This window comes from Aulostomus chinensis, chromosome 10 (genome assembly GCF_037954235.1).
Source record: "Aulostomus chinensis isolate RoL2024-O1b breed Wild chromosome 10, RoL_Achi_v1.0, whole genome shotgun sequence".
NCBI classification, from domain to species: domain Eukaryota; kingdom Metazoa; phylum Chordata; class Actinopteri; order Syngnathiformes; family Aulostomidae; genus Aulostomus; species Aulostomus chinensis.
Genome location: NC_141329.1, coordinates 14,189,444 through 14,216,711, shown reverse-complemented (window position 1 = coordinate 14,216,711; position 27,268 = coordinate 14,189,444). Strand labels below are relative to the sequence as shown.

The following is a 27,268-nucleotide window of genomic DNA, read 5'->3' as shown; positions in this document are numbered from 1 at the left end:
AGTTTTCTGGCCAGCTGGGCAGTTGGCCACGCCCACTGACGGGGAAAATCGTGTAGTCTGAACACTCCCGTCCACCGACAAATCTTGTAGTGCGAACAGCAGCCTGATTGAGCGTCGGGTGGTGTGAACAGCAGGTTGTGTCGCCAACAAAAAAAGTTGTGTAGTCTGAACTTGGCTTAAGCAGCTAATTACCTCATCTGCCTGTAAACTGACATTAGCATGCACATGTCCCTAGACAGTGATTGGTTGATGGCTTGTTCTGCAGCTATGCAGACAAATAATTTCCAGTGTTCAGGCATTTCAATACAAAACAAAGTGAAGTTAACTAAGAAAAGAACAGACAAAGAAAAACAATGTAATACCCACCTTTTCTAAACTGTTGATGACTGCTAGTTGAGCTGGTTTCTTCAGTGCTCTGAACTTAAGAACCGTTTCTGAAAGAAAACACACAAAATTATTGTAAACACAGAACTAAAACATCCTCCAGACCAGACTTTTAATGCACAATTTGCCATAAATTCTGGCATCTTTGATGAGCCACAAGACCCCTTGATGATCACCTTGTAGCAGCCTCTTCAGCTTGGAGCAGTCAACATTAATGTACTGCATCAGCTCAATGTCATGAACATCCACGTTGTCCTCCAAGCACACTGTCAGTTCCTGGAGCCTGAGGACAGACAGACAGGCGCACACACAAAGACACACACACAAAGACATAAAGACACACAAAAAGACATGAGGACACACACACACAAAGACACACACACACAAAGACACAGTTGCTTTGCATGTAGCACTTAATGGCTTTTTTTTAATTATTATTCCTGCATCATCCTGCAAAATGATTGGGTCAAGATTTATAATCTAACAGTTTTTTAAGACTTTTTCATTAACCAGAATCCGAAACGATGTGTTACTACCATGAGGTTGCAGTAGTTCAGTGCAAGGCTTGACTTATCCTTCTGCAATAAATCACTGCCAGAAGTTATGAGTAGTTGAATACTCTACAGTGTAGCCTGACGTGCACCTCCCTGCAGATGTTCCTATGTGTCACTTCAATGCAAAATCAGTGATAGGTCTGCTTCACACAACCATATTACCACACCCTCTGACTCTTTTGTCTAAGTTCTTTATTATTCTATTTATCACCTGCCACTTAAAATCTATTTGCTCCGTTGGAACCACCACTGTTTGAAGTGAACAAAGAAATTTAACACTAGAAATGCCATGTTTCACACTCTAACATGTCTGTCCCCTATATGACTTCCTGGGGACTCCAGAAGTCAGGAGTCAACTTGAGGCTGATGGAAACTTACTACAAACAACTGCAAAACTGTCTAAAAGCATTTGTTTCCAAAGTCAAAAGCATAATCTAGTCTGCTCAGTAGTCCACTGACACTTTGATTTCTGCTTCAAATCAATTATGATACTCAGGGTTTTGCGCAACTGTGAATGAGCGTCACCACCTGGTGCATTCAGTTCAACCCATTCAAGCTTAAAGTATAAAGTCAAACAATCAGCATATACCACGCTTGCTTATTTCAAACCAATTTGACTGTCTTGCAAATGGCGATTGCTAAAAAGAAGGCAAACGAGTGTACGGAGATTGTCGTGTTATCACACTATTTTAAAAAAGCGGGGGGCATCAAGATGGCATATTTTTTCATGGCAAGTTATCTTTGTACTTCCAAGACTGCATAAATGCTTCAAAAAAAATAAAAGGGGAAATATTTGTGCAGATTATCTTGCCGAGGAGAATGAGTGTGTCTCATCAACTTTTGTTTGTCACAGAGTCACAGAGGTCATTTTTTTGTAATAATTTCAATCCGATGTAAAAATCACATTGGCTTTGGGTTGTAGGAACCCAGAACAATGCCAACTTCTGGGTTGACCCATTATGCATACATCTATCATACCTCTTAAACTTCTCTGCCATACTCAAAATCAACATCTTGCATACTGGCTCTTTCTATAAGGACATGATCTGTCTAAATCGTCTGTATTCAGCAATAACGTGTTTATGTGAATTACTGAACTACTGTGGGCCTTATATTACAAAACTTGTTCAAATAAAAAAACTTAGTCTTTTATTCAGATAAACATATCATCAAATCCCAGGGTAATTATATCTATGGATGTGTGTTCTTTTAAGTGTCAAAATCAAAGAAACCCAATCCACTTTACTGCTGATATATCATCATGTCAAGGGTGGATACACAGTATGGTGGATTACTTGGAGTCTAGTCCCTGTACAAAACCATGCTGATTGAGAAACTGGGTACCTGGTGGAGATACGGCTGAAAACAGCGTTGAAGTTGTTGCAGCTCAGGGAGAAGAGAACAGCTGAGGCCGAGGCCCGGAGCTCAGTGGCATGCTGGTGGCCTTCCCGATAAGTGTGGATGAAATGGCAGATCTCTGGCAAAAGCTGTTTGACCAGCATGGTCTCATCCAGGCGCAAGCAGTCCTTGGATTGCTGTGGAGGTAGGGGTTGTCAATCTCTAACATTGACCAAAAAAATATTCCAACCTCTGGATATGGGAACAAGTGGGCTCTAAGCCTGCCCTTCACATAAAATACTTCTATTATAAAATTGTGTTTCTGCTTCAATCAACTGTATAATTGCCCTTCAAAATCAAGGTAACTTTAATTTATCTGAAAGTAGATTAACCACAGTTAACTACAGCAACAACATTCACAGCTATATTTTCAGCTAAATATGATGACACCCAGCAAACACATTGAACAGAGAAAAAATTGCTCGTCGAAACTTTGGTAAGTGGTGCATGTATGTTAGCATTATTACACTCCAGGACTCTAGCCAGGGGCGGCATGGTGGTGCAGCGGTTAGCACTGTCGCCTCACAGTAAGAAGGTTCCGGCTCAAACACGGGATCTTTCTGTGTGGAGTCTCCATGTTCTCCCTGTTCCTGTGTGGGTTCTCTCTGTTGCTCCAGCTTCCTCCCACAGTCCAAAGACATCAAGAGGGGACTAGGCTGATTGATACTCTAAATTGACTGTAGGTGTCACTGTGAGTGTGAATGGTCATCATTGTCGTCGTCCTCCACTTATCTGGTTGGTCCGGGTTGCAGGGGCAGCAGACTCAGCAAGGAAGCCTGTCCCCTCCCCAGCCACTTCCACCAGCACTTTCGGGGGAATCCCGAGGCGTTCCCAGGCCAGCCGAGAGATATAATCCCTCCAGCGCGTCCTGGGTCGGCCTCGGTTGGACATGCCTGGAACACCTCCCGAGGGAGGTGTTCAGGAGGCATCCTCACCAGATGCCCAAACCACCTCAACTGGCTCCTCTCAACATGAAGGAGGAGCGGCTGTACTCTGAGCTCCTCATCCTATCTCTAAGAGAGAGCCCAGCCCAGTTGTTTGTCTATATGTGTTGGCCTTTGATGGACTGGTTACCCGTACAGGGTGAGCCCCGCCTCTTGCCCAAAGGCCACTGGGATAGGCTCCAGCCCCCCCCCCCCCCCCCCCGTGACCCTTAACAGGATAAGCAGTGGAAAATGGATGGATGGACGGACTCTAGCCAGACCCCTGACATCTATTCTATTTATTCTAAAGTTTTGAATGAGGACAACCACAGCTATATTCATTTGTCAGGACAGGAATGAAGGTAAACACTGACATTTGTTTGATGATCATGCTTTCATAGCTAATGTACAGATGATTTCTCGTCCTCTCGATGTTCAATAGGTAGAAAAAAATCTCTGTACAAACTTGCATTAACAATGTATCAAACTCAACAATGCCAGATACACAACACTAAGGCACTGTTTGGGGTCTGGTGAAACACTAGACTAGATCAAGTCATCCGCTGGTTTCACTGTTTTTGTCTCAGCTTCATGTTGAATAACTGATTTTTTTTTTTTTAGGGAAAGGTACTAATTTGAATGGAACCCTTAGTTGAGCGCAATTTCCACTTGAATTGTGGATGTTTACCAAAAGGAAGATCATGAAACTATGTCCCAGAGTAGTGCAAATTGCACACATTGTGGTGACATTTTAGCCAAGCTTAATAAAATACTGATTTCAAACACAGTTGAGCAAACACAGCAAAGCATAAAGTTCAGCAGTCTCTCATGAATGCCAGAGGGCCCAATGGTCCAGGATGTAGCCACACCTGCTGAAAATGTACTCTCCACATGACAAAGTGTATCAAGCACAACAAATGGAGAAACCAATTATTCTCACTAATCTTACCAATCATCATTCAAGACTTGTTGACACAGCAAATGGAAATTCTCATTATAAATAATCTCAGCTGATATGTTCTTAATGAAGTTAGAAAAATAACGTTTTGTTGTGTTTTTTTTTAATACAAGTAGGACACAGTTCATTGTTTCAATCATTGGTTGATTATTTTAAATGTCATTTTGGGCAATTACTTGACCTAGGGTGTGATTGGAAAAGCAGAAGGCTCAGAAGCAGCATCTTCTTGAAATCCACAGAATTAAAAATGTAACACTAGTTTCCATTCAGAAGCGGAAATACAGCATTGTACCTGGCGTCCAGTGGACCGTAAAGGCTAATGACAAAAACCTGTACAGGAAATGCCTGCAAATATAATCCCGACCTGGTGGAAAGCCAAGTAGAAACAAGAATAGCATGATCGATGGGGTATAAGTGAATTAGCAGAGGCCTGTGCCTGGGTGAGCACAAACACAGCAGCATAAATACTGTCACAGTTCTAGGGTTGATTTTAGAGTCAGATCAATAAGTATGGGTCGCAAGGACTACACCTCAAAGCTTCAGGTGCGTCGGTGGTTCTGACAGTGACACTCTCAATTAGGGTTGTGTAAAAAAAAAAAACCATAAGGAGTAAAAATGTGTTCTTGTTGCACAGAGAGGGTGTGATTGTGCTACAATGCACATTCTATCTGTAGAGTTCTATGTTCATGTAAACTTTTGCTCCTAGCCTCCAAAATCAGTTTTTACATGTGTTGTGGACGGTAACTGCAAACTTTGTTAAAAACATTTGAAAAATTGAAGTTTAGTTCATCATCAAAATTTTGAGTGTTTTTTTCTACACAGAGCATCAACCTTGGTTTATCTAGTTTATTTTGAACCGCTGTTGTGTCAAATACAGTTACCTCATCAGATGTGTTTCCCCTGTATCCCTGCCCTTGTATGAACTGTGAAGGAAGCCTGCCTTTGCAAAACCCTACCCTCGAGACGTAGAATCTGTATTAAAGAAGAGAAACGCACAGGACTCGTTGGTTTATTTTGAAAATGGGGTGACAGAACCTGTTTGCTGGATTTGTATGTCTTCATCAACACAAGCAATTTATATTAATGAACAGCAGAAAACTAAGTATTATAAAAATGAAAGAAAAACTTTTCATTATGAATAATCTAGTCTTTTGGAAAAAGTGCTCAATCATTTTCATAATTATGATTTCATAGGCTCTGAACATATTCTCTTGTATTGCCTCATTTTTTTGAATAAAATATCACAGTTCTGAAATATGTGTTTGACATCTATAATACACATTCTACGTCTTGGGGTGACATGTTTGCAAATCCATTCATACAAGGGCAGGGCTGGGGGTGACTGTATTCCACAAAACACTGGCTCATCGTGTGCCATGTACATGCTGCAACATGTTGTGTTGCCCACCACCACAAGTACATTCTCAACCTGTGGGGAACACTGCAAATCAATCAAAATCATATATGGCTAAATAAAAATAGACTAAAATATGATGGCAAGTAATGCTATTTTGAAATATGGAATTGAGCTAGTTTGCAGTTACGTGCAAAACTGTCTTAAGATCATCATCACGATATAGAAACAGGATAAAATAATGATTCTATCATAAAACATCTATTGGATTTTTTCCATATCACCTACCCCTTCTTTCAATCCAGTCAGTTACTGGAGGGAATTTTGCAGATTTCCAACCAGAAATGTATCATTACAATATCACCTCCTCATTGCTTGAAAGTCAAAATCAGATTGTAATGTTACAGTGACCTGGGAAAGGCCTTGGAACTCAGCAAGCCCAGTGTAACCTGTTGTTGAATTTTTAGTCTCATTTTTAGTCTCTTTTCTATTTCAGTCTTTTTACTGCATAGACTCAGTTCAGTTTCATGTAAAGAGTAGCTTCCCAGCTGTCAAATAATTTTTTAGTTTTGCAGGAATATGAAACAGACTACATACAAATAATAATTTAATAAACTGCAATAACATTATGACTGCAACGCTGTCTGGGTGTGAGATGTGTTTCTAGGGAAGCACTCACCCCAGCCAGGCACTTCTCCAGTGTGTCCAGGATGATGAGCTGGGAGAGGTAGAGGTTCTTCTCAGACGCTTCTCCAAATATTCGCTGCAGGACGAAACAATCACAACATCTCTCACTCTGCTTTTACAAATGAGGAAAACTCTGCTTATCCATGCCAATCAGTTGCATACCAGTAGCTTTGCTGAGAGATTAGTTGTAATAAATAGTCGTAATAAATATACTCTCTACTTTGTAGAATACTCAGACACCTATACTGATGAGTTCTTTTGGTATGTCAACACCACAATCATGTCAAAGCCCCCCCCACACACACTCTTTTTTTTAAATAATTCAAGATTTGAAAATATTGAATTATTAAATGAACAATGTTTCATCTGCCTGTCCATCAAAAATAATGGTATTTGCACTGTGACTTTATTTGCATCTTGGTGTTTTCTACTATTCACTCAACTTCTCTGTCCACCATATTTGATTCCCTGCAGTAACGTAACTTCTCCCACCCCTCGTACGATTGGATCACAAATCTGCAATCTCCATAAAACAGGATTGGACTATCTTAAAATAGAGTGGAACACTCAACCCTACTCAGAATACTGCCATTCAAGTCAATGTAGCCCAGCGTTTCTCAAAGTGTGTGGTGTCTCAGTGGGGGCGCGAGTCACCCGACGTCCAAACATTAGTTCCCCCTCACCTTTCGCTTTGTTTATGGTTGCGCCGTGAAAAAAAATTCCAATGTCCAAACATTAGTTCCCCCCCTCTCTAATGTGTGGACGTCGGAATTTTTTTCACGGCGGAACCAAAGCGCGCTTTAAACCTCTTTCATAGCAACTGTTGTCAGGTCTGTTTTTAAAATGGAGAGATATTTGACGGGGATGAAACACATTTTATTTCATTTTTTCTAGTTCTGAAAAATTAAAGGAATGTTTGTCATTTTTAATAGGTCAATAAAGTTAAACATGGCCTATTTTGTCAAAACAAAATTGGGGTGGGGGGGGGAATGACAGAAAAAGTTTGAGAACCCCTGATGTAGCCCTTGATTGTATGTCCATCCGAAATCTCTTGTGAGTCAGACACAAAATTACGATTTATTAAGAAAATTATTTGAACAAACACAAGATGAAGATACCAACTTACCATGTTGTTGACATTTTTCAGGATGGTGGTGAGGCCACTGATGACGAGGGAGAATTTGTACTTGGAAATGTTGATCAGACATTCTTTGTTGTGCTCTGTGCTGACTTTGGTGTGAGTATTCTGGTGTCCAACTTTAATGGGAAGCTAAAGATAAAGACAAGAGAGCAGGACAATGATGCAAGGGATCACATTACAACGACATCAGCTCATAAAACACCAACATAAGAGAGTTGAAATCAGGTATTTTCCATTTCAGTGCTGTAATCTTTTGAAGGTGGCCTCGTTACCCTTCTGACTGTATCAATGAATACTTATAAGCATTGTAAAAGTTGATTGCTCAGTTGTACAGGTGTGCTGGGGGTGAAGAGGCCAGTAAGTGTATGTTGCCACAAATTTTAAGCGCTTCGGTAAGCTTCTTTCTCTGACTCAGTATAAATATGGCTGTGCACCTGATATGTGAATGAATTCATTGTTACATGGTTTCTATGCATCTATCGCGGCGCAAACTTCAGAATCAGAATCAGAAAATCTTTATTGCCAAGCATGATTTTACACATGGGTGGCACAGCGGTGTGGTGGTTTGCACTGTCGTCTCATAGCAAGAAGGTTCCTGGTTTGAGCCCCAGCTCGAGCACAAGGTTTTCTGTGTGGAGTTTGCATGTAGTTTGCATTCTCTCCAGGCACTCTGGCTTCCTCCCACAGTCCAAAGACATCAAGAGAGGACGAGGCTGATTGATACTCTAAATTGACTGTAGGTGTGACTGTGAGAGTGAATGGTTGTCTGTCTATATGTGTTGGCCCTGGTGTACGCCACCTCTCATCTGAAGGCTCCAGACCCTCCGTGACCCTTATAAGGATAAGCAGTAGAAAATGGATGGATGGATGGATTTTACACATACAAGGAAACTTTTCAGCATTTAACTGTTAACATTACTCTTAAAATTCTAATGTGGAAAATATTCAGTAAGGGATATTCAACCGAAGGGAAACCCCTGAAATTGTGGCTCAGCATTCAAAGACTGTACTTTGTTTCAGAGAATTGAACCTCCTGGACACCAGATGTAAAATATCTGATTGTGGGATCAAAAATTAGGACAAAGGAGTTAGAAAAGATGTTAAATTGGTCAGGAAGCTATTTTGAACGCCATGTTGGGCAATCCACCCACTTCTCCACCTCAAGTTTATTAAATTAGAGATCAGGAGAAGTGATTACAGCAGACAAGGGAATTCAGCCACAGGACATCAACCGGCAGCCTGATGCAGAGGTGTAAGGAACACACGTACATGGCTACTGACATATTGCATCATCGGATGCACTCTCTTGTCTGTTTTTTTTCTGCCTGTATAGATGTGGTAATGAATAGGGTGCAGATCAGTCCATCTCACTTACTGTTGTTCAAATAGCCACCTACACAAAGTAAGATTGTTAACTTACTTCTCAACTGACACACGATTAGTGAAGTTGGTCTCCAAATGACACCAAAATTGACTCAAACTACAATAATATTCAAACTTTATTAAGTAGAAGACATAATGATTATCTAGATCCCAAGGGTTTTGTTTACCCTGAATGAGCACTATTAGAGTTGGCCTCTTTTCCATGTTGACTCAGTATAAAGAAGGGTGATGTGCTCAAGATATTGTTTATTTACTGTTCCCTCACAGTTTTGTTTTACTCTGTATTTGCACAGAGAGGTGGGCTTCAAAAGCAGCGGGACAAAGAGTGGCCCTACATCAAGAGGCCGCCTAACATATTAATCCTTCCTCACAGCAGAAGTAATGAGTGGTTTTGTGAGTGTGGCATTTTTTCAGGGTGGCCTTTTTGTGATATATAAAATATTCAATAAAATTGCTCAAAGAAAAACAAATGTTTCAATGATAGCATGTAGTAGGTACAAACACGCTGATGTTTTGACAAATGAACGTTTTTCTCAGTGTCAACTAATTTCAATATCGCGCGCAGCGCGCGCGCACACACACACACACACACACACACACACACACACACACACACACACACACACACACACACACACACACACAGGTAGATAAAAGCACATATCAAAGACCAAACACAAGAATCAAGACAAACTCATTTCTTTATTTAACCCTCTGAGGACGGGGCCTCTTAGTACTCAATATATAGCTTTATTTTCCTTGATCAATGTGTTCAAAGTGAAAACATCCAAGAGGTTGACCACTGCACTATTCTCAGTCCTGCTGTGGGCAAATATATCCTCCTGGCCAACAAAAAACTTTTCATGGGACCCTTTTGGGTTGCTCTCAAAACATCTCAACTCACACTACAGATGAAGTCGATTTTAACAGTTCGTGTAGTCTTGCTGTTGCCTGCTGTTCTCCGTCTCTTCTTAAATGGACTCAGCCCCCTTCCAAACTCTGCCTGCCATACTTTGCCAAGGGGATCCTTTTGAACTGTTTCTAAGGTCTACACAAGGATTTCAGCCAACCCCACACAACTGCCAAGCATCTGTAGTGTTTGCATTCTATTTTTATCGTTGTAACTTGAAATTTTAAAATGATCATTGTCCTTTACGTTTGAAGTCTGCTTTTTTAATGTCCTTTAGAAAATTGTTTTCCAGCCTGATAATAGCTAGTACTACAGTGAAATAATTTTAGTTTGACCTCTACTAAATTTTCCGTTTGGACTTTCAATAACAATCATGACCAAAACTACATCCATAGCATCTTAATTCTTCTCTGTGGTATTCACCTAAATGCTTCACAATAATGCCTCTGTGTCAGACCTAACACATGGGCACCTCATGGAAAATCTTGGGACCTCAATACAGCGCCATTGTTCTGTCAAGAAGTCACACCATCGCTGAATAGCATGTCTTAACTTAAAATGTAAAACAAGCCTGGCCTCTATCTGTCATCACAGCATGGTCAGTAGGCTCTTGAAATGGTCCCATATCATATTTGTAATTTTCTGTAGTGGTCCCACTAATATTTCTGGTTAAAACATATAGTCATCACTGCACCACATGTATTTCTATACTGACTGTAATTTGTTTTATCATAATTTTGTTTGATGGATGATTCACAAAATTCAACAGGCACAAAATAAACAAATCCAAAAGGGAGATCAGATGAAAAAATCCACACCATGTTATCGATGCAATTTTATTTTTACAAAATTTGGAGCATAACAACTACACAACTTCAAGTCTACTCTTATTTGCTGTTGTTTATGATGAGGAAAGAAAAAAGGCAAAGATGAAAATAAGAGGCTTTCCCAAAATGTTTTCAATTTAACAGTGTTAGCATGTGTTTTCAGTTCTAGTCCATACCCAGGGTTATGTGTATCAGAACTAAATGCAGAGGTGAGGAAATGTGCTTGTCATGACTTTGCAGACCACAGACCTCTATATAGGAATAGAGAACTGACCCAAGACTTCGTAGACTGGTGCCTGAGGAACCACCTCCAGATCAACGCGGGGAAAACCAAGGAGCCAGTGGTGGACTTCCACAGGCAGATGCAGTCCCACCTGACCCCAGTGAACATCCAGGGAATGGACATTGAGATGGTGACATCTTATAAGTACCTGGGTGTTCACCTGAACAACCAACTGGACTGGTCTGACAACACCGCGGCCATCTACTATAAGGGTCAGAATAGACTACCTGCTCAGGAGGCTGAGGTCCTTTGGAGTGCGGGGGACACTCTTGGGGACCTTCTATGATAGAGTGATGGCATCAGCCATCTTTGATGGCGTGGTGGGCTGGAGCAGCAGCATAGCAGCTGCAGACAAGAAGAGACTGGACAAACTGATTAAGAAGGCCAGCTCTGTTCTGGGATGCCCCCTGGACCCAATGGCCGTGGTGGCAGAGAGGAGAATGATGGCCAAGCTGTCATCTCTGTCGAACACTGACTCCCACCCCATGCTCAACGCCCTGACAGCACTGGAGAGTTCCTTCAGTGACAGGCTCCTTCACCCTAAGTGTGTGAGGTCCTTCCTACATGCAGCTGTCAGACTTTTCAACAAGCACTGCCCCGGTAACCACATCTACCAGACACTGGACAATCTTTCGCGTCCAATATCTAATACTTGCTGTGCAATACTCAACATTGCACTGTGCAATTCCAACACTTGCGCTGCCCAACACTTATGCTGCTAGTATTTACTGTAGTTGATTATAATTTATGATAGTGAATTATAGTTTATTATAGTTTCTGCTATTTATTGTTCTGTGTTTTTTATGATGCTACTTCTCTGTTTCTGCTGCTGTAACAGTGCCAATTTCCCCACTGAGGGACGAATAAAGGTTTACCTTATCTTATCTCTTATGTTACACTTCCAGAAAAAAGGCATATATCAGTGTAACATTTAGAATCATGACACTGTATATTGAGTGATTGCAGGAAGTTCTGGAGTTCTTTGAAGCCTTAAAATAGTCTGAGCTGTTTTAACCTATTGAGGTTTTTACAATAAAAGAGTTAACATGTTGTATTGCATCTGAACCAAATTATAGCGGAACAATATCAACAGAAATACTTGAAAGATATGAAATATACCAGAAGTAGAGATTAATAAGACATGAAGATGTAAGTCTGTATCAGTGTGTGACTTATTTATATGCTCCTTTTTGAGACCTAAATGCACTTAGATGTGATGCCAACCCGAGCAACCTGGCGCTTTTCAGAAAGGATCATCAACACATTCTGAGCCTAACCTTGAATCCTAAATTGATTTCCCCTCATATGTGAAACTCTGTTCCAGAGAGCTCATTTGAGTTAGTTCAATCAATTTTAAGTAAGTTCACAAGAGTTCGTCAGAAAATGATGCAGCTTCAGCAGGAAAGAAAGAATTGGCATTGGAGTCAAGTCGGCACACAAATTTGAATGTATTCTATTCATTTTAATTTTCATATAAACTTACTATATATTACACCATTAAAACTAGTGGAATGGTTTTGAAACTAAAATTGATTTTAATTTAGGTGCAATCTCGCAAGAGAAAAAGCATACTACGAAGAAGTTTGAAATGAAATAAAAGAATATGGTTCAAATAGGTAAGGCTTAGGCTCAAGGTAGTACCGAAATTACATCATTGTCATTTTAAGTTCCATTCTGAATTAACATTCTGAAATTAGCAACACTCAGAGGAGGCGACACTGTCGAACCTAAAACTGCTGGCTAAAAGTAGCTGTAAATGAAGTAAAATTGTTATTCATGTTAGGGTCATGACATCTGACTACGCCAGTCTGAGATTACTGAAATAAATCCTGAGTCGTATGTACATTTACAAAGAAGATGTCAGAATCCATAGTGTAATTTGGACCTCTGCCAAAACCAGACAAGCAATTACATGTTTAGCCACATGTCATCGTTCAACTACTGGCTGTCGAGGTGATGTCCAGAAAATGTGGGCTGGGGGAGACCTGGTCTGATTAGGGGAGATGGCATTCATCCCACATTGGATGAGGCTACTCTCATATCTAGAAATATGGCCCAGTTTAGTCTCTGCCCATCTACCCAAAACCCCATACAGACTGTTTGTCCCTCAACCTGGTTCAATCTGCTACCATGTACTTCCCTCCTGGTCCATACTCTAATTCTTTTCTGAATTGTCAGAGTTCATGTCCATCCATCCATTTTCTATACTGCTTGTCCGTAAAGAGTCACGGGGGAGCTGGAGCCTATCCCAGCTAACATATGGGTGACAGGCAGAGTACACCCTGGATGGGTCACCAGTCCATCACAGGGCCATCAGGAGTAATTAGGAGCTCATATCTTGCTCATGGATGCTTTGACATGGTCACCAGGGGAAGTGAGGATCAAACCAGCCACCCTTCAGTTGCTAGACAGCCACTCTACCTCTGAGCCTCGCTGCCCCAGTTTATATTCAGTTTAGTTTAAAAACAAACAAACAAACAGGTAAAGTCATGATTGTAGGTGATTTCAATATTTAAATGGGTGTTGATAATGATAGTCTGGGTACTGTATTTATCACTCTTTTAGACTCAACTGGTTTCCATCAGTCTGCACATGAACCCACCTACTGCCATAACCACACCCACAACCTCATCCTGACATCTGGAATTGAAGTTCAACATATAGTTGGATTTCCGCATAACTCTCCTTTATCTGACCATCAATTAATCCCTTTTGAAGTTGTACTGCTTGATTTCACACCAGTTAGGAAAACTGTACTGTTCAGCTGTCTGTCTGATTTAGCTAGACTTAAGGAAGCGATCCCACGGTGCTAAATTCAGTTGTCATATCCCATCATAACAGAGGACCCTGACCCTTTTAAGTTCCTTTAAGACACTTTACACCTACTTAACACCTCTCTCTTATATGTGATCAATGTGTCACTGTCATCTGGTTAGGTTCCAGTCCTTTAAAGCAGGAATTTTAAACCTTTTTAACCTCAGGGTCCAACTTTCCCAGTGCCTAGGGCCCATTCAAAAATAACACTGTATTGTTTAATTGATATCAATCTTGATTTGATTTGTATTCAATAACTAAATTAAATCCACTTACAGTTTCACTAACTAAAATCTCATCAAATAAATGGCATCATAAAATGTGATCATTACAAAGACATTTATTTATCGTGTGTATGTAATCCTGCACTCACAACAAGACGCCGCACAGGCTTACAATTCATGGAACAAATTGAGCTGAAACAGGAACAAATTTAAAAGGATCAATTCAGGCTTATTAACACAAAAATAACTAATAATAATATTGAATGTCTGAGGCCATGTCCACGAAACGGTGACTCACAGTGTCATTTGAGTGGGATGGTGAGCTGCTTCTTAGCAGCACCCTCTCCGATCATCTCACAGCAAATATCCAGAGCGGCAGGCAGAACCAACTCCTCCGCTATGGTGAATGTTTTCTTTCTCCATGCCAAAAGTCTGGCTACAAGGTAACTGGCTTTCAAAGCACATTTAGAGTTGCCAGTCCCTGACACATAAGACCTTTTCTGCAGCTGTAGCCAAGTTTCCTTTCTCATGAAAAATTCCACAGCTTTCCCATGAGCGAGTATTGTAGCTTGGTGTCTCATGGATAACAGTGATATCTCTGTGCGTCTTCAAGTGATAACCTATGCAGTCCCGCAGCCCACGTGCAAAAATACAAGTTTTTTTTGCTGCCCTCTATGTGGTGCTGTCCAATGGTTTAGAATCACTACTTTAAAGTAGTGATTAAACCCCTTCTCAAAAACACAATTCTAGGTCCAGAAGTTTTAGCCGTCTATCAAACAATATCAATTCTTCCTTTTCTCACCAAAATTCTTGAGAAAGCGATTGTTTAAGTGAGGCTTTCGGGTTAATCACTGCACAGAAACAGCGCTAGTTTATGTTACGAATGACCTCCTACTGGCATCATGAGGGACTTGTCCCTGTGCTGGTCTTGTTAGATCTTAGCGCAGCTTTCGATACCATTGACAATCACATCCTATTACAGACTGGAACATGTCACTGGCTTTAAAGGGACCACATTAAGCTGGTTTAGGTCATATTTATTAGGGCGATCTCACTTTGTACTTGATAATGATGATTCCTCTGAGACCACTACAGTTATCTATGGTGTTCCACAAGGGTCCTTACTTAGACCAATACTCTTCACTCTATATCTGCTTCCAATAGATCAAATAATAAGTTGACTTTTGATTAATTTTCACTGTTATGCAGACAATGGAATGGGAGCCAGACCCCCCCCCCATTAGGGATTAGTGCACCTGCAGACATTGGGGTACAAGTAGAGTTGACTGAGTACCATAGTACCAAGCGGCTAGATAGCTGGATGGCATCTAACCACTCAACACATATACTTTTGGGAAACTTTCACATAAGGTCAAATAATTTTAAATATATCAGCTGTATCTCATAACCTAATACTGTAAAGATATTGTATAAAGACTTAAAATATAAATTTACTCACCGAACTGTTGGAGTTTGCTCACTCGTCTTAGCAACATTAGCGCAGCACAGATCCACATTCGATGTCTATGTGCGTTCATGACATTTATAGAAACACAGGGGGACAGGCGTGCTTACTCTGTGTTTGTTTGGTAGTTACAACGAATGTCAACGGAAGTGACGTAAGGTAGCAACACTTAGTGCACCTTTAAGTTAGAACTAAGTACCGTTCCTGCCTGTAAAAAGGAGGGTTTTTGTCACCACTGTTGCAAGATGTGCTTGCTCATGGAGAATTATGGAGGATGCAAATTAACTGAAGGAGTGTGGTTTTAGACCTACTCTAATTGTTAAGTGTCGTGACATAACTTTTGTTGTGATTTGGCGCTACACAAATTAAATTGACTTGACTTCTTGAATTTAAAAATACTAAATAAAGGAAATATTCAATCACTACACTCCAATGTTCAATCTTCCATAGTATATGACCCTCTTCATCTATTAGATCCTGAACAAAAAGATGCCGAATAAAAAAGTATGTTTATTATAGTACACTTAAAGCCACCTGTTTTGGGCTTTTTTCCTTTCTTTTATTGTGTATTGTTTTATTTTCTTTTTTTAATTTAACAAAAGAAAAACAATATTAAAAAATAAATCTGTCAAAATCTCTTTTCGAAACCATACTCTGATCATGAACCATCACTCCTCGCTCCTCACAACCTACATTGACAATAAATTACCACAAATATAGCCTCTATAGCTAGCTAGCAAAGTCAGCAAATGGGTTTCTTACTTGTCCAAAAGGAAGACTGCTACTTGCGCATCCATAACTAAAACTTTTTATTCTTCTAGTCTCCTCCAGCGAGCAAATGAATCCCCAAGATTCACTCGCATTGCACCACGCCTTTTATCCTTCTCTCTCTTTTCTACTGTGAGTTCTATAAAAGATTGTTTTCTTTTTTCTGTTTTCTCTTCTGGCTCCATGCTCATCCTCCTTGATGCTGCTCACCCAACACTGATCCAACAAGGCGTTGATACCCACTTTAGGCTTCACGGTCTCAGCCTTTTGACAGAGAGCTAAACTGCCAAATCAAATGTATGCTGGTTTTGGCTTTTGATGGACAGCCATACTGGCCAATCAATCGAGCTGGTAGCTGTTTTTGATTGGGTGGAGGTAAATTAGACCCTGCACCCCTATGTATTTTGGATTTTGATGAGTCCTTTTTAATCATCATAGTTTATTGATTACCATTTAGATATTATGCCAAATTCAGGAATTATAACAAAAAATACATAGAAATGTGGGAGCCTACCCCTCCTTTAACAGACTAAATAAACCTTTTTGCAACCTGGCTGGCTAGATGGTGCACGGCCCATAAAGAATGTATCATTGTTCTGGGAGTGTGCAGACCAATTAGCATCTTTTGACAATTTTCAGGCTAGTTGTGATTAACGCGAGAAGTGCCTGCAAGCTTGAAATCAATGGTGGCTGCTTCAGAGCTAATGCTGCAAAAGGCAGTTTATCAGAGCTGGACAACATTTTATCTTGAAGAATAAAGAATAATACTGGAGGCTTTTCTTAATGGAGACAGTGTTTTCTATCTACTCCAGCCTGGATCTCTTGAATAATCTCTGCGAAAAACTGATTCCTATCTGCAGGAACACTCATAGCCTGTTTAAGCTATATCACACAATCTTTAATTACAGTCTAGTTTACTATTGTAGGCCTAAAAGAGCCTTAGGTAGGCAAAATACATATATTTATTTTGAACACAGCTCTTTTGAACGCTCGATTAAGGATGGTCAATTTGGCTGAGTTTTTTTTTTTCTTGAGACCCCACTGAGCAGACTGTTGCTAGGGATGCATAGCAACATCCAAATGGAGGCAGCTTAGAAACTTTCTAAAATGCTTTCAGAGCAAGCTGTGTTCCTCAGAGGCACAAGACACAACAGCTCTATCTGACCAGCAGCTTCCCTTCAGCAGCTGCCAGAGCTGGCGCTCTGTCCACTCTCTGGAGGGAAAACAGGAAACAGCCAGCGTTACTCGGTCTCCATTGCGTCATCTGTTCAAAAATTCGAGATATTGATTGAAGGACAATGATATGTCTGATCAGCAAGATAAAGGTGTTGACAAACAAGCTGCAATCTCATATTTATGATCTCTTAACTCCACGAATTATATACTATGAAACTTGCTAGCATAATGGGGGCTTTCTGCTTTTAGCTGCACAGAGCAGACTTTTTCCTGATGCTAGCTCTTATCTACTGTCTGTCCTATTTCAGACAGCAAATGAAATTTCTATCCATCCATCCATCTATCCATTTTCTATACTGCTTATCCGTGAAGGGTCACAGGGAAAGGAAACCTATCCCAGCTGACTTCAGGCAAGAGGCGGGGTACACCCTGGATCGATCGCCCGTCCCTCATAAGGCAAACACATATGGACAACCATTCACACCTACGGTCAATTTAGAGTTAACGATGAACCTAACTTGCACATCTCTGGAGTGTGGGAGGAAGCCGGAATACTCGAAGAGAACGCACGCAGGCACAGGAAGTACATGCGAACTCCCCACAGAAAAGCCCCAGGTTTAGACCAAGGCTTGAAACCAGAACCTTCTTGCTGTGAGATGACAGTGCTAACCACTGCACCACTGTGCCACTCTAAAATTTCTGTTATATTTTATTTTGTGTCACAAAATTGATTGATTTCATTGTAGGTCATATTCTAAATGGAATAATGTCATGACTCCCTACAGGGGGATCGAACCGTGACATGCAAGAGATGTAAAAGAGCAGCTGTCTGTCAGTCATCAGTTTACTCTTTGGTGGCGGCTCATGTCTACTACTTCGTATGTTTTTGTTGATCTGATAAGCTCATATTAGTTGTGACAGACAAAGAGTTAATCCAATCAATTTACCAAATGTTTTCTATGGGCTACTTACCAGATGGAAATTTGGAAGACATCCTCTTGGATGTATGCAACATTCCATCTGGCCAGCCAGGTTAGGACTTTTTCCTCATACACACAGTAAAACTCTACTAAAACTCAGTGCACAATATCGACTGAATGAATAAGGAATTGAAACAACATTTCTGGCTGCATAAGAAAGAGGAGATAAACTCAAGGTTTATAGAAGAAAACCTGCTTTAACTGGTTGAGCGACACAGACTCACTACCATAATAACTCACTCAGAACCTAAGTTACCTCTCTTTCTGAAGGGCTAATCTAGCACAGTGGACGGGCTTGAGTAATCTGTACGGTAGCGCAGTTGGTTAACACTCGTCTCACAGCAAGAAAGTCCTGGGTTCTATTCCCACTTGGGGACCAGATCAGCAGGTTGCCAGGTGGAATATCTCCTGAGCTTTTCTGTGTGGAGTTGGAATTGCATATACTTCCTGTGCTTGCAAGGGTTAACCCTTAAGAAAGATAACCCAACGGAAAAACATGCACAACAGACTCACACTGTCGTGTCCGTGACGAAGACCGACAGGAGCACTTGATTGGTCACCTGATCCCGACTGCCCAAGGGGAAAGGATGTTGGTGATGTGATAATTCCAGGAAAAAGAATTTTATCGGAGTGAGACTCTAAAGTGCGTGTGTGTCTTAACACATGCGCTGTAAACTCTGAACTACACGACAATAAAAGACATCTTCTTCTTCTTAATACAGAAGTGTTTAAATGTTAAAGCAAACCATCTTGCAAGTAAGTATCTCTAACAAGTTAGCTCAAAAACACATGAACAGGACAAGTTTTTGCATCCATCATATTGCGTTTCCCTGCATTCTAAAGATACATTTCTGAGGAATCTATCCTCCTTTGAGTATTTCATGTGTTTAGCTGGGAAAGCCATTCCTTCATTTTTATCAAAGTGAATAAATACCTTGATTTGTGAGGTATTTAAGTATCTACTCCATGACCCACTGGCTTGTAAAGATGTTATACACACACAAACTATAAAAAGTAAAAAAAATCTATTCTACATGCCCACTGAAGGCTGCGATTGGACAGGGGTTTCATTGTTTCAGGAAAACCCCCATTTTTTTCAAACTTAATTTTTTGCCAGTGGATGGGTGCTCATCAGTATGTGAATAGCTCCCGCTTCACTGTCAACATGCAGTGATCATCTGGGAAAGGTTTAAGGTAGGGAAGAAACCCACATGCAACCAAGAGGTCAATTCCTGTTGCCTACTTGCAAGCTAATGCAATATGATTCAAACAGTTTATACTCAACAATACAGGTCAACTCATTTTTCAAGACCACAAAATTTCCTTTGGTTATGTTAAATGATTGGAGCTATTTAGCATTTCAAATTATTTTTCTCCCATTAAATATACCTACACCGACTCTGACAAATCAAAATTTGATCGCCAACACTGAATAAAACCTTCTACATCCGACAAATTTTAAGGGGATTCCTTTTCTTTTCTAGTACTGAGGTCACGTGATTTCCTGTCTACTTTGGAGGTCTGCCATGTTGTCTAAAGCCAGGTCCCTCTCGACTGATCTCTCATTTTCTGAGTCATTGATTCATGAAGGAATACTGATACTGATTTGGGGACAGTGACAAGTCTGGATACAAAGATAATGCTGTTGTCAAGCAAACAGTAAAGTCATATTTACTGTTTGTCATCCGTACTATGGTTATACTTACTTTGAAACTTTCAAGCAAAACAATAGCTTTCCAGCCAGAAGCTGAGCAAACTACATTTTATCTCCTGCTGCCAGCTCATATCTCTGGTCCATCCTACTTACTGAAATATTCAACAGTGTTTTCACTGCATAAGAACTGTATTGAATCAGAATGAACTTTGGAGGTTGAGGTCAAACCCTAAGGTTTTAAACATTAAGTACAAGACATTTTAGCTTTGAGCTATGCTGTTTTCAATGTGATGACATTTAATGTCCTCAACAATATCTGTAGTCTTGGCAGGCTCTGGGACTGAACTAAAAACTGTTCCAAATATCCTACTGAATTGTGAAAAAGAAAAGAGAAGTCTTTATTGTCACGTGTACATTATACAGCAAAATTTGTCCCATGCATTTAAACCACCAGCTGTGGATCAGTGAACGGCTGCATGCAGTACTCAGAGAGACAGGGGAACTGGATGTTCAACAATGTTAACATACTTCCACGTTTTAGGTCTCATTCCTACAACACTCTATGTGCATTCATGAAGAAAAAGAAAGTGACGATAAGTATCATTCTACTGTTAGCTGACTTTGTGACATATCTAAGGAACATGCCAACTTTGTGGAATGTACAGTTTTTTTTGTCCGTTCTCTCCTCTAAGCATTCATTCGGGAGCTGAGACGCATAACCAAACAAAGTTAGCCAAGATTCATAGGAGCAGCCATTCCTCTGGTCGTCAACAAATATTTTGTTGGCTAGAGTTTAGACAAGCTATGTCATACCCTTTTCACATTGAAAAACGCGTGTCAACGCAGGTTTTTGGACCTGCGTTTGCTCAGCATGAGGGCGCATTCAAGCTTCCAGAAGCCCGGGTCTGAATTCCCGCTGTGAGGGCTGAGTGCCTGTGTTTTTCTCTCTCGTACGTCATCGTGCTGACAAAGTCATAATTACACATAAACATGTGCCGGAATAGTGAGAGGTAAAGAAACGACAACGTGGACGTTGCCGAGTCGAACGTTAGTGCTGTCGTTGCATGCATTGCAATGTTGTCTCTTTTGCAAAGCCAAACTCGGCACAGAGTGGAAAATGTCCGAGCGCTAATGCAGCAAAGGAAGATGGAGTTTTTGGCTAGTCTGGAAGGGAGCCAAAGAAGCTACAGGCGAAGCCTGACAGGCGGCACAGTGACAAAATCAGGATGCGACATGAAACCGGAGATGACGCGGGTTGCCTTTTTCACACTGCAGGTGAGCTGAGGCGGGCCGCTAAACACCCGGGTCGCTTGGCGAGTCGGTCGACGCAGGTCGAAATGCTGAGTCGACCCTTCAGAGTGCCCAAAAACCCATGTTGACCCGCATTTTTGGTGCAGTGTGAAAGGGGCTATAAATTAGCCCAGTCAGTAAAGTACTTCCAGTTATATACCTGATTCAAAAATTACAATATCGTACTATGCTGTATTTTATGCAAACCTAATTTCTAATCCAGGCAAATATTATTTTAAAAAGTATTCTTGATTACTTCTGTTAGAACAACGCTATTCAGCCCTTCCACTACCATGCATTGTGTGTGTATTCTGGGAATTTATATGAGTTTATACTTAGAATACGAATAGTGCATTTTCCTAGACATACCAATGTTAGTTTTTTATTTGCAATAAATAGCAGCCCATTAATTGTCTGATTAGTTATGCGTCATTTACATCACTCTTGTTGCTGTGATTTTATTGATGCCATTTTCTGATGTTAATTTATTGTTTATAGTTGTTGTTTTTTTAATATTTATGAATTTCAAGCAAGCATTTTTGTAACGTTTGTCTGCTCATCACCACATCCTTATGCGACTTACATCCTTTGCTAACAGAAACTCATTAATAACTGTGAACGATTCCCTGACAGAGGTCCCTGACTGTAATAGGAGTCTGCTGTTCAGCTAGTGTTTACACAAACCCGACACACACACACACACACACACAAAGTCAGAAGAACATAAATACAGTATAAATTTGCCACCATCGGGAAAATGTTTGCTGACTTTAAAGAGAATACACTAAAACACATATAACAAAACAAATGACATACTATACTAGTCTTTTCTAACTAGAATAAACCATCATAGAACTGATTCTTGAATAAACAGTGATGTAACCTAATTGACTGCACAGACCAAAGAAATAAAAAGCAACAATCCTCAGGAGGACCTTGATGCTAAAGCACTACTAGGGGATATTACACAAAGCCATCATTTACGGAAGGGTCTGACATTGTCACAAGACATACTCAGCAGTCAATTGGAACTAAACTTGGATGACTCATTTTACTCAAAATCAGGGGTAGTTTTGAATGCACTGTGGACTTGTAACATCTGAGATCTGAGATAAGGGATGCACGATATTGTAATTATTGTTGATATGTGATATGCGACTGATTTTGGCTGATAGATGCTATTTAACAATTTCTATATTAACTTATAAGAACAGATTGAACATACAAAACACTTCTACTAAAATACTAGAAAAAAGACCCACAAAGCATACATATAAATATGGTGCATATTGTTTCCTAATTATCATCATTATTACAAACATAGGCTATTTGACCAAGATGATACATTAAAAAAAAGACAAATGTCTGCCAATATCAACGACATGCAGATATTATTGTGTATTTATTCCCTACATGATGTGCTAAAGACAAACAACATCATTGAAATCAGGACATAAAAGATATAGGGGACCTGAACTCAAGTGGTTCTCAAGACATTCCTAACATTATAAAAGACTTATTAAACTGTTGCAGCTGCTATTCATTTCTCAGAACGCATTCGTATTTAAAAACTTACTTTATTGGAACAGGCTCTATAATCCACAGAGTGGATGGTTTTTGGTGGAACTTCTGAAAAAAAATCATCTAAACATAGATAGAATTCCAAAAGCGACTTCCTAGCAACTGTAATAATCTAAACTGAGCCGCTAAACCCAGCTCCAATCCATGATAAGGGGCCACAAACACCAGACACAAAGAGTTCTGGACACTTAAAACACAGCCCAGTTACTTGTTAATGTCAATTCCTGTTTCCCCTCTACCAAGTGGCTCTCAGAACTCCCTCTGAACAACAAGCCTACAAGGATGACAGACTTGTTGGAGATTTGTTTTGGTTTTTTTCGTCTGAGGGCAGTTGCTCTCATGTTACTCCAATTTACTGTGACACAAAGTGTGTCTGATAACAGATTTTGTTTTCGCTGCAATTACATCAGAAGAATGCAAGTTCATTAACCGTGTTGATATGGTTCCCAACAAAGGATACCCACCACAACTAGTGACCTCAGTGTAGTTTTACTATGAAGTAATGCAACACCATCTTCAGAAGAAAAGGAGCATCAAATTAGATGGTCATTAAAAACAAATGTTCACCTGCCCTTTTAAGAACACAAGCTGTTAGATGACACGGCCATTCTAGAGACATTTTCTCATTCGCCTTACCTCGTATGAATGTAGCGTGCTCACCCTGTCACATCTTATTTGTTTACATTAGATAGCCAGGCCTGCTAATGTTAGCTTACCAAGCTACATGAAAGCACACGTTCACTGAGGAACTTATTTCTATGCAGAAGCGCATGCACAACTTTAAATGTCATTGAGACCCTGCTTTATGACCTATTATCATTTGATTGTCGGTCGAGAACCATGCAAAGGCAAGCAGGAGTCAGCTAATGGACGGTGGAGATGGCGGTAGCTAGACAGACTTCATTTTCGGTTTGGCAGTCGGGACGAACAACAGAAAGCACAGTTCAGACACAAAAAGGGAAAAACTGTATCTGACGAAAAATGCCAAGTACTGTTAGAAGTACATGTCGCCTGTTTTATTGTTATGTTAACCAGGCTGATGCGGCCTCCAGATTACCACAGCTACACCCATCCACTGAATCATATTAGCCCATCTTACCTGCTCATCAAATCTAGTAATCACGGCCTGGACCCATTCCACGGGTTTGTGAGCCGCCATGGCCGGGCGGGAGGACACCTTAAACTCTGCGTGCTAAATCCAAGATATGAGGTCGGAGTTGGCAGGCTTAGATATGCATGAATATCTGCCCTGAATCGATGGAAAAGGACGAAGGGGGCGAGTATTTTTCCCTTTCTATAGGATTCACCATGCCACCGCCATGAAACACCACCGGAAGTCTTCTTCAGAGAAATTGATGGGAGGTGTTGGAGACTGGGATCAAGCTAGCTCGCATGACAAAACCGCTTCCAAGGTCAGTCTTCAAAGTAATATGTTTGTTAACGCTTAATATTCTTGCAATTGTGACACAAAAAACGTCTCGAACGTCATAATTATAACATCTAAGAAAATAGAGCCCTCCTTTTCCAATCAGATTGGAATTTTCTCTGCTCTAGATTAGTCCAGTGCGCATTCCCTCTAAAACATCTACAAGAACTGCAGAGGGGATCTGAAAACGGCTATTGCTGAATCTCTGGAGTCACAGCATAACCCACATTGCACTGTGATAAGACGCTCTGCCTGACGAACTTCAACGGTTTTCGTTCCTTGATTTATTTTGAAGAGGATTTTTCATTACTTCCGTCCAAATCTCTGGCATGACGGCAACTTACTCTGAGCGCATGCGTCAAGTACACAAGCCAATCAGAAGGTTCTTTAAAGGAAGATTGGATTTTATTGTTTTGTCAGTTCATGAGTAATTTCTTTTAAGAGTGGTTAGAGACACAAGTGCACACAATATTGAAGTTCAGTTTTTGGAAAATCACATAGCACGCCCTCAATGAAAAGAATATCATCAGAAATGTTACTTAGAGCTCAAAGAAAAACGACAAACTTCACATGACATTTTTAGGTCACGAAAAAATATCTGATTTGATCAGTATTGAAGATTAATTTAAAAAATTTAAAAAAAATTACAAAACACAATAACTTATGATTAGAAAATTAAGGCAATGTACAAAGAAGATACATTATGATGACCGTGAGGAGGTGACATGAAATTTATTTTTCAATATAATAACAGTGCAGTTAAAACACATCTGGCGTGGAAACTATGGAAACAAATAAATAAAGTGATTTCTGATACTGCTCCAGCATTTTTTGTGACTGTTTTACAATTTATAAACTTAATATTCTAGCCACTTGGGGGCAACAAACATCCATTATTCATTCAGCTACAGCACATTTTGAAAAGGAATAAGAAATATTCTGGCAATACTCATCGACAGCTCTTAATTTCCTATTTAGCATGTTTATATAATTTTATTTAAAAAAGATTTCATTCATTCTGTTTGTCAGGGCATGTTAAAGTAATGTTAACTCATGAAGATGAACTTGTTAACAAAAAAAGTAAATATAATGAGTTTTTGTTTTTTGCCATAGAGCCTATTTTGGAAAAAATCCAAAATCTAGTGTAAAATCATATTTGCTTTTGGTCATGGGAACCCAGGTTAATCTAACCTCTGGGTTGGCAGAGGTGGAAGAAGTGCTGATCACAGGACCTCCTCTAGTAAAGAGGGTTTGGAGAATAGTCTCACTTCTGACTCCTCAAAATTAGCACTACCAGTATGTACCTAAAGCGGTACAAATGCTTTTCAGGAGAGTACCCTTTTGACAGACAATGTAGCACCTGTCTGTAATTTTTCAATCAATTTTCACCCTTTCAGAAATTTTCTTTTTACATGATTTCGACATAAAACCTAGAGTGAATTGGACTGCAATGGGTCATCCTTTTTAAAATGTTAGCCCTCAAAAGTAAGGTTTGGGTTTTGCCATAGACTTGTGGAAATGTGCCACTGTTCAGTGAGGAAGATTTGACTGAGAATAAGCATTGCCACTTTTTAAGTTGTGCTGTTGGTTCTTAACTCTCAGACCACTCTTTTGGTCCTCAAACTGTAGGTGTGTGGTGTGCAATTGAGGAATAAATGGTGCACCCTTGGTCTTAGTTCTGCTGGCAAATATAAGCAGTGTTAATTATGATTTAGTCCACTCCTGTCTCAACTGCTCCAGATCTGTCATTCACTATTAAAACAATGTAACATTTGTTGATGGTATCCTCAATCCAATTTGAAATGATAATTGAGAGAAGACTTTTTACAATGTAACATCATTCTATTCATTTTATGGGTGATCTTTCAGTTTTGGCAGAATGTGCTCCTTTCAGGATACAAAGAACAGTTCAACTGCCACGGGTGTTTTTTTTTATGTTTACAGTTTAAAACAGTTTTTACAGGGATGACCATCCGTTGTCCTTACACTCCCTTTGTGAGTTTATCAATATGAAAACAACTTTTAAAGGTATAGTGTCCTCCTTGAATCAATGTTTAATGAAGCTTCCCCACAAAATGCTTCAATGAGATGGAGATGGGGCCCACTGAAATAAAGTGTGGAAACTATGACAAATTTGGATCAAGCATTGGACCTCTTGTGCATTACATGCACTTTAAAGATGCCTGACACATTTCTCCACTTGACATGAGAGCACCATGTTGTTCAGTTTTAAGTTGTCTCTGAGCAAATGGTACTCTCATTAAAGACAGTGCCTGCAACCATACCACTTAAATACTGAGTGACTTTAATGAACTTCCCCTACCCAAACATCAGAACCATACAGTATGTCACTTTCAGGCCTGACAGCTCTGAGAAAAGGATGGCAGTGTGTGGTGGCCTCAAGCACACTGAGCATCAGGCAGCAAGTTCTGTTCTACTCAGGTACGCCATGTTCAGACCACTATTTTGAGCAAGAGAGGATGCAATTTGCAACATTCCAAAATACTGTCAAGACTAGATTCTAAAACATTTGATAGGATGGATCTCTTGTGAATCCATTCAACTGGTGCAACTACCATTTCACATTGCTGCAATTTCCTCTGCAGTGTTATGACAACTGTTTGGTTACAAATCGTTTTAGTGGGCTACATTATAAATAAAGTTAACAACAGCATGTATAAATGAAGGTAAGGAGATGGATGAATGTCCATACTTGGGTTGAGGCAGGCCAAAGCATCATAGGGTTTATTGTGATCTATGTCAGTTCCTATCGACATAATATTGACTCATTTCTATTTTATGATCACATAATAATAGGCATATACCAATCTCTACTTTTACAAGGTTGTGTCATTCTTTGCCTTTTTATGGTACCAAGTACAGTAAATGGATAACCCCATTATGTAAATTGGAAAATTAAAAAAAAAACAAATTATATGTGTATATATATATATGTATATATATATATATATATATATATATATATATATATATATATATATATATATGTATGTATATACACACACACACACACACGTATATATATATATATATATATATATATACAAACATATATATATAATGCTTC

General features: G+C 39.9%; 1 protein-coding gene across 3 annotated transcripts in view; it reads right to left on the bottom strand.

Annotated features, from left to right (window-relative positions):
* The window catches only part of nf1a (neurofibromin 1a), a 100,972-nt gene extending 76,801 nt beyond the window's left edge, over positions 1 to 24,171 (bottom strand). For all 3 annotated transcript variants that reach the window (XM_086216121.1, XM_086216123.1, XM_086216122.1), the window contains exons 1-6: positions 23,854 to 24,171; positions 7,385 to 7,528; positions 6,251 to 6,334; positions 2,283 to 2,473; positions 561 to 667; positions 367 to 434 (exon numbers count right to left, since the gene is read on the bottom strand). In XM_086216121.1, the coding sequence (XP_086072247.1) occupies positions 367 to 434; positions 561 to 667; positions 2,283 to 2,473; positions 6,251 to 6,334; positions 7,385 to 7,528; positions 23,854 to 23,913 (654 nt within the window). In that variant the 5' untranslated portion in view covers positions 23,914 to 24,171. The remainder of the gene's footprint in view (positions 1 to 366; positions 435 to 560; positions 668 to 2,282; positions 2,474 to 6,250; positions 6,335 to 7,384; positions 7,529 to 23,853) is intronic.
* Between the last annotated feature and the right edge of the window lie 3,097 nt (positions 24,172 to 27,268).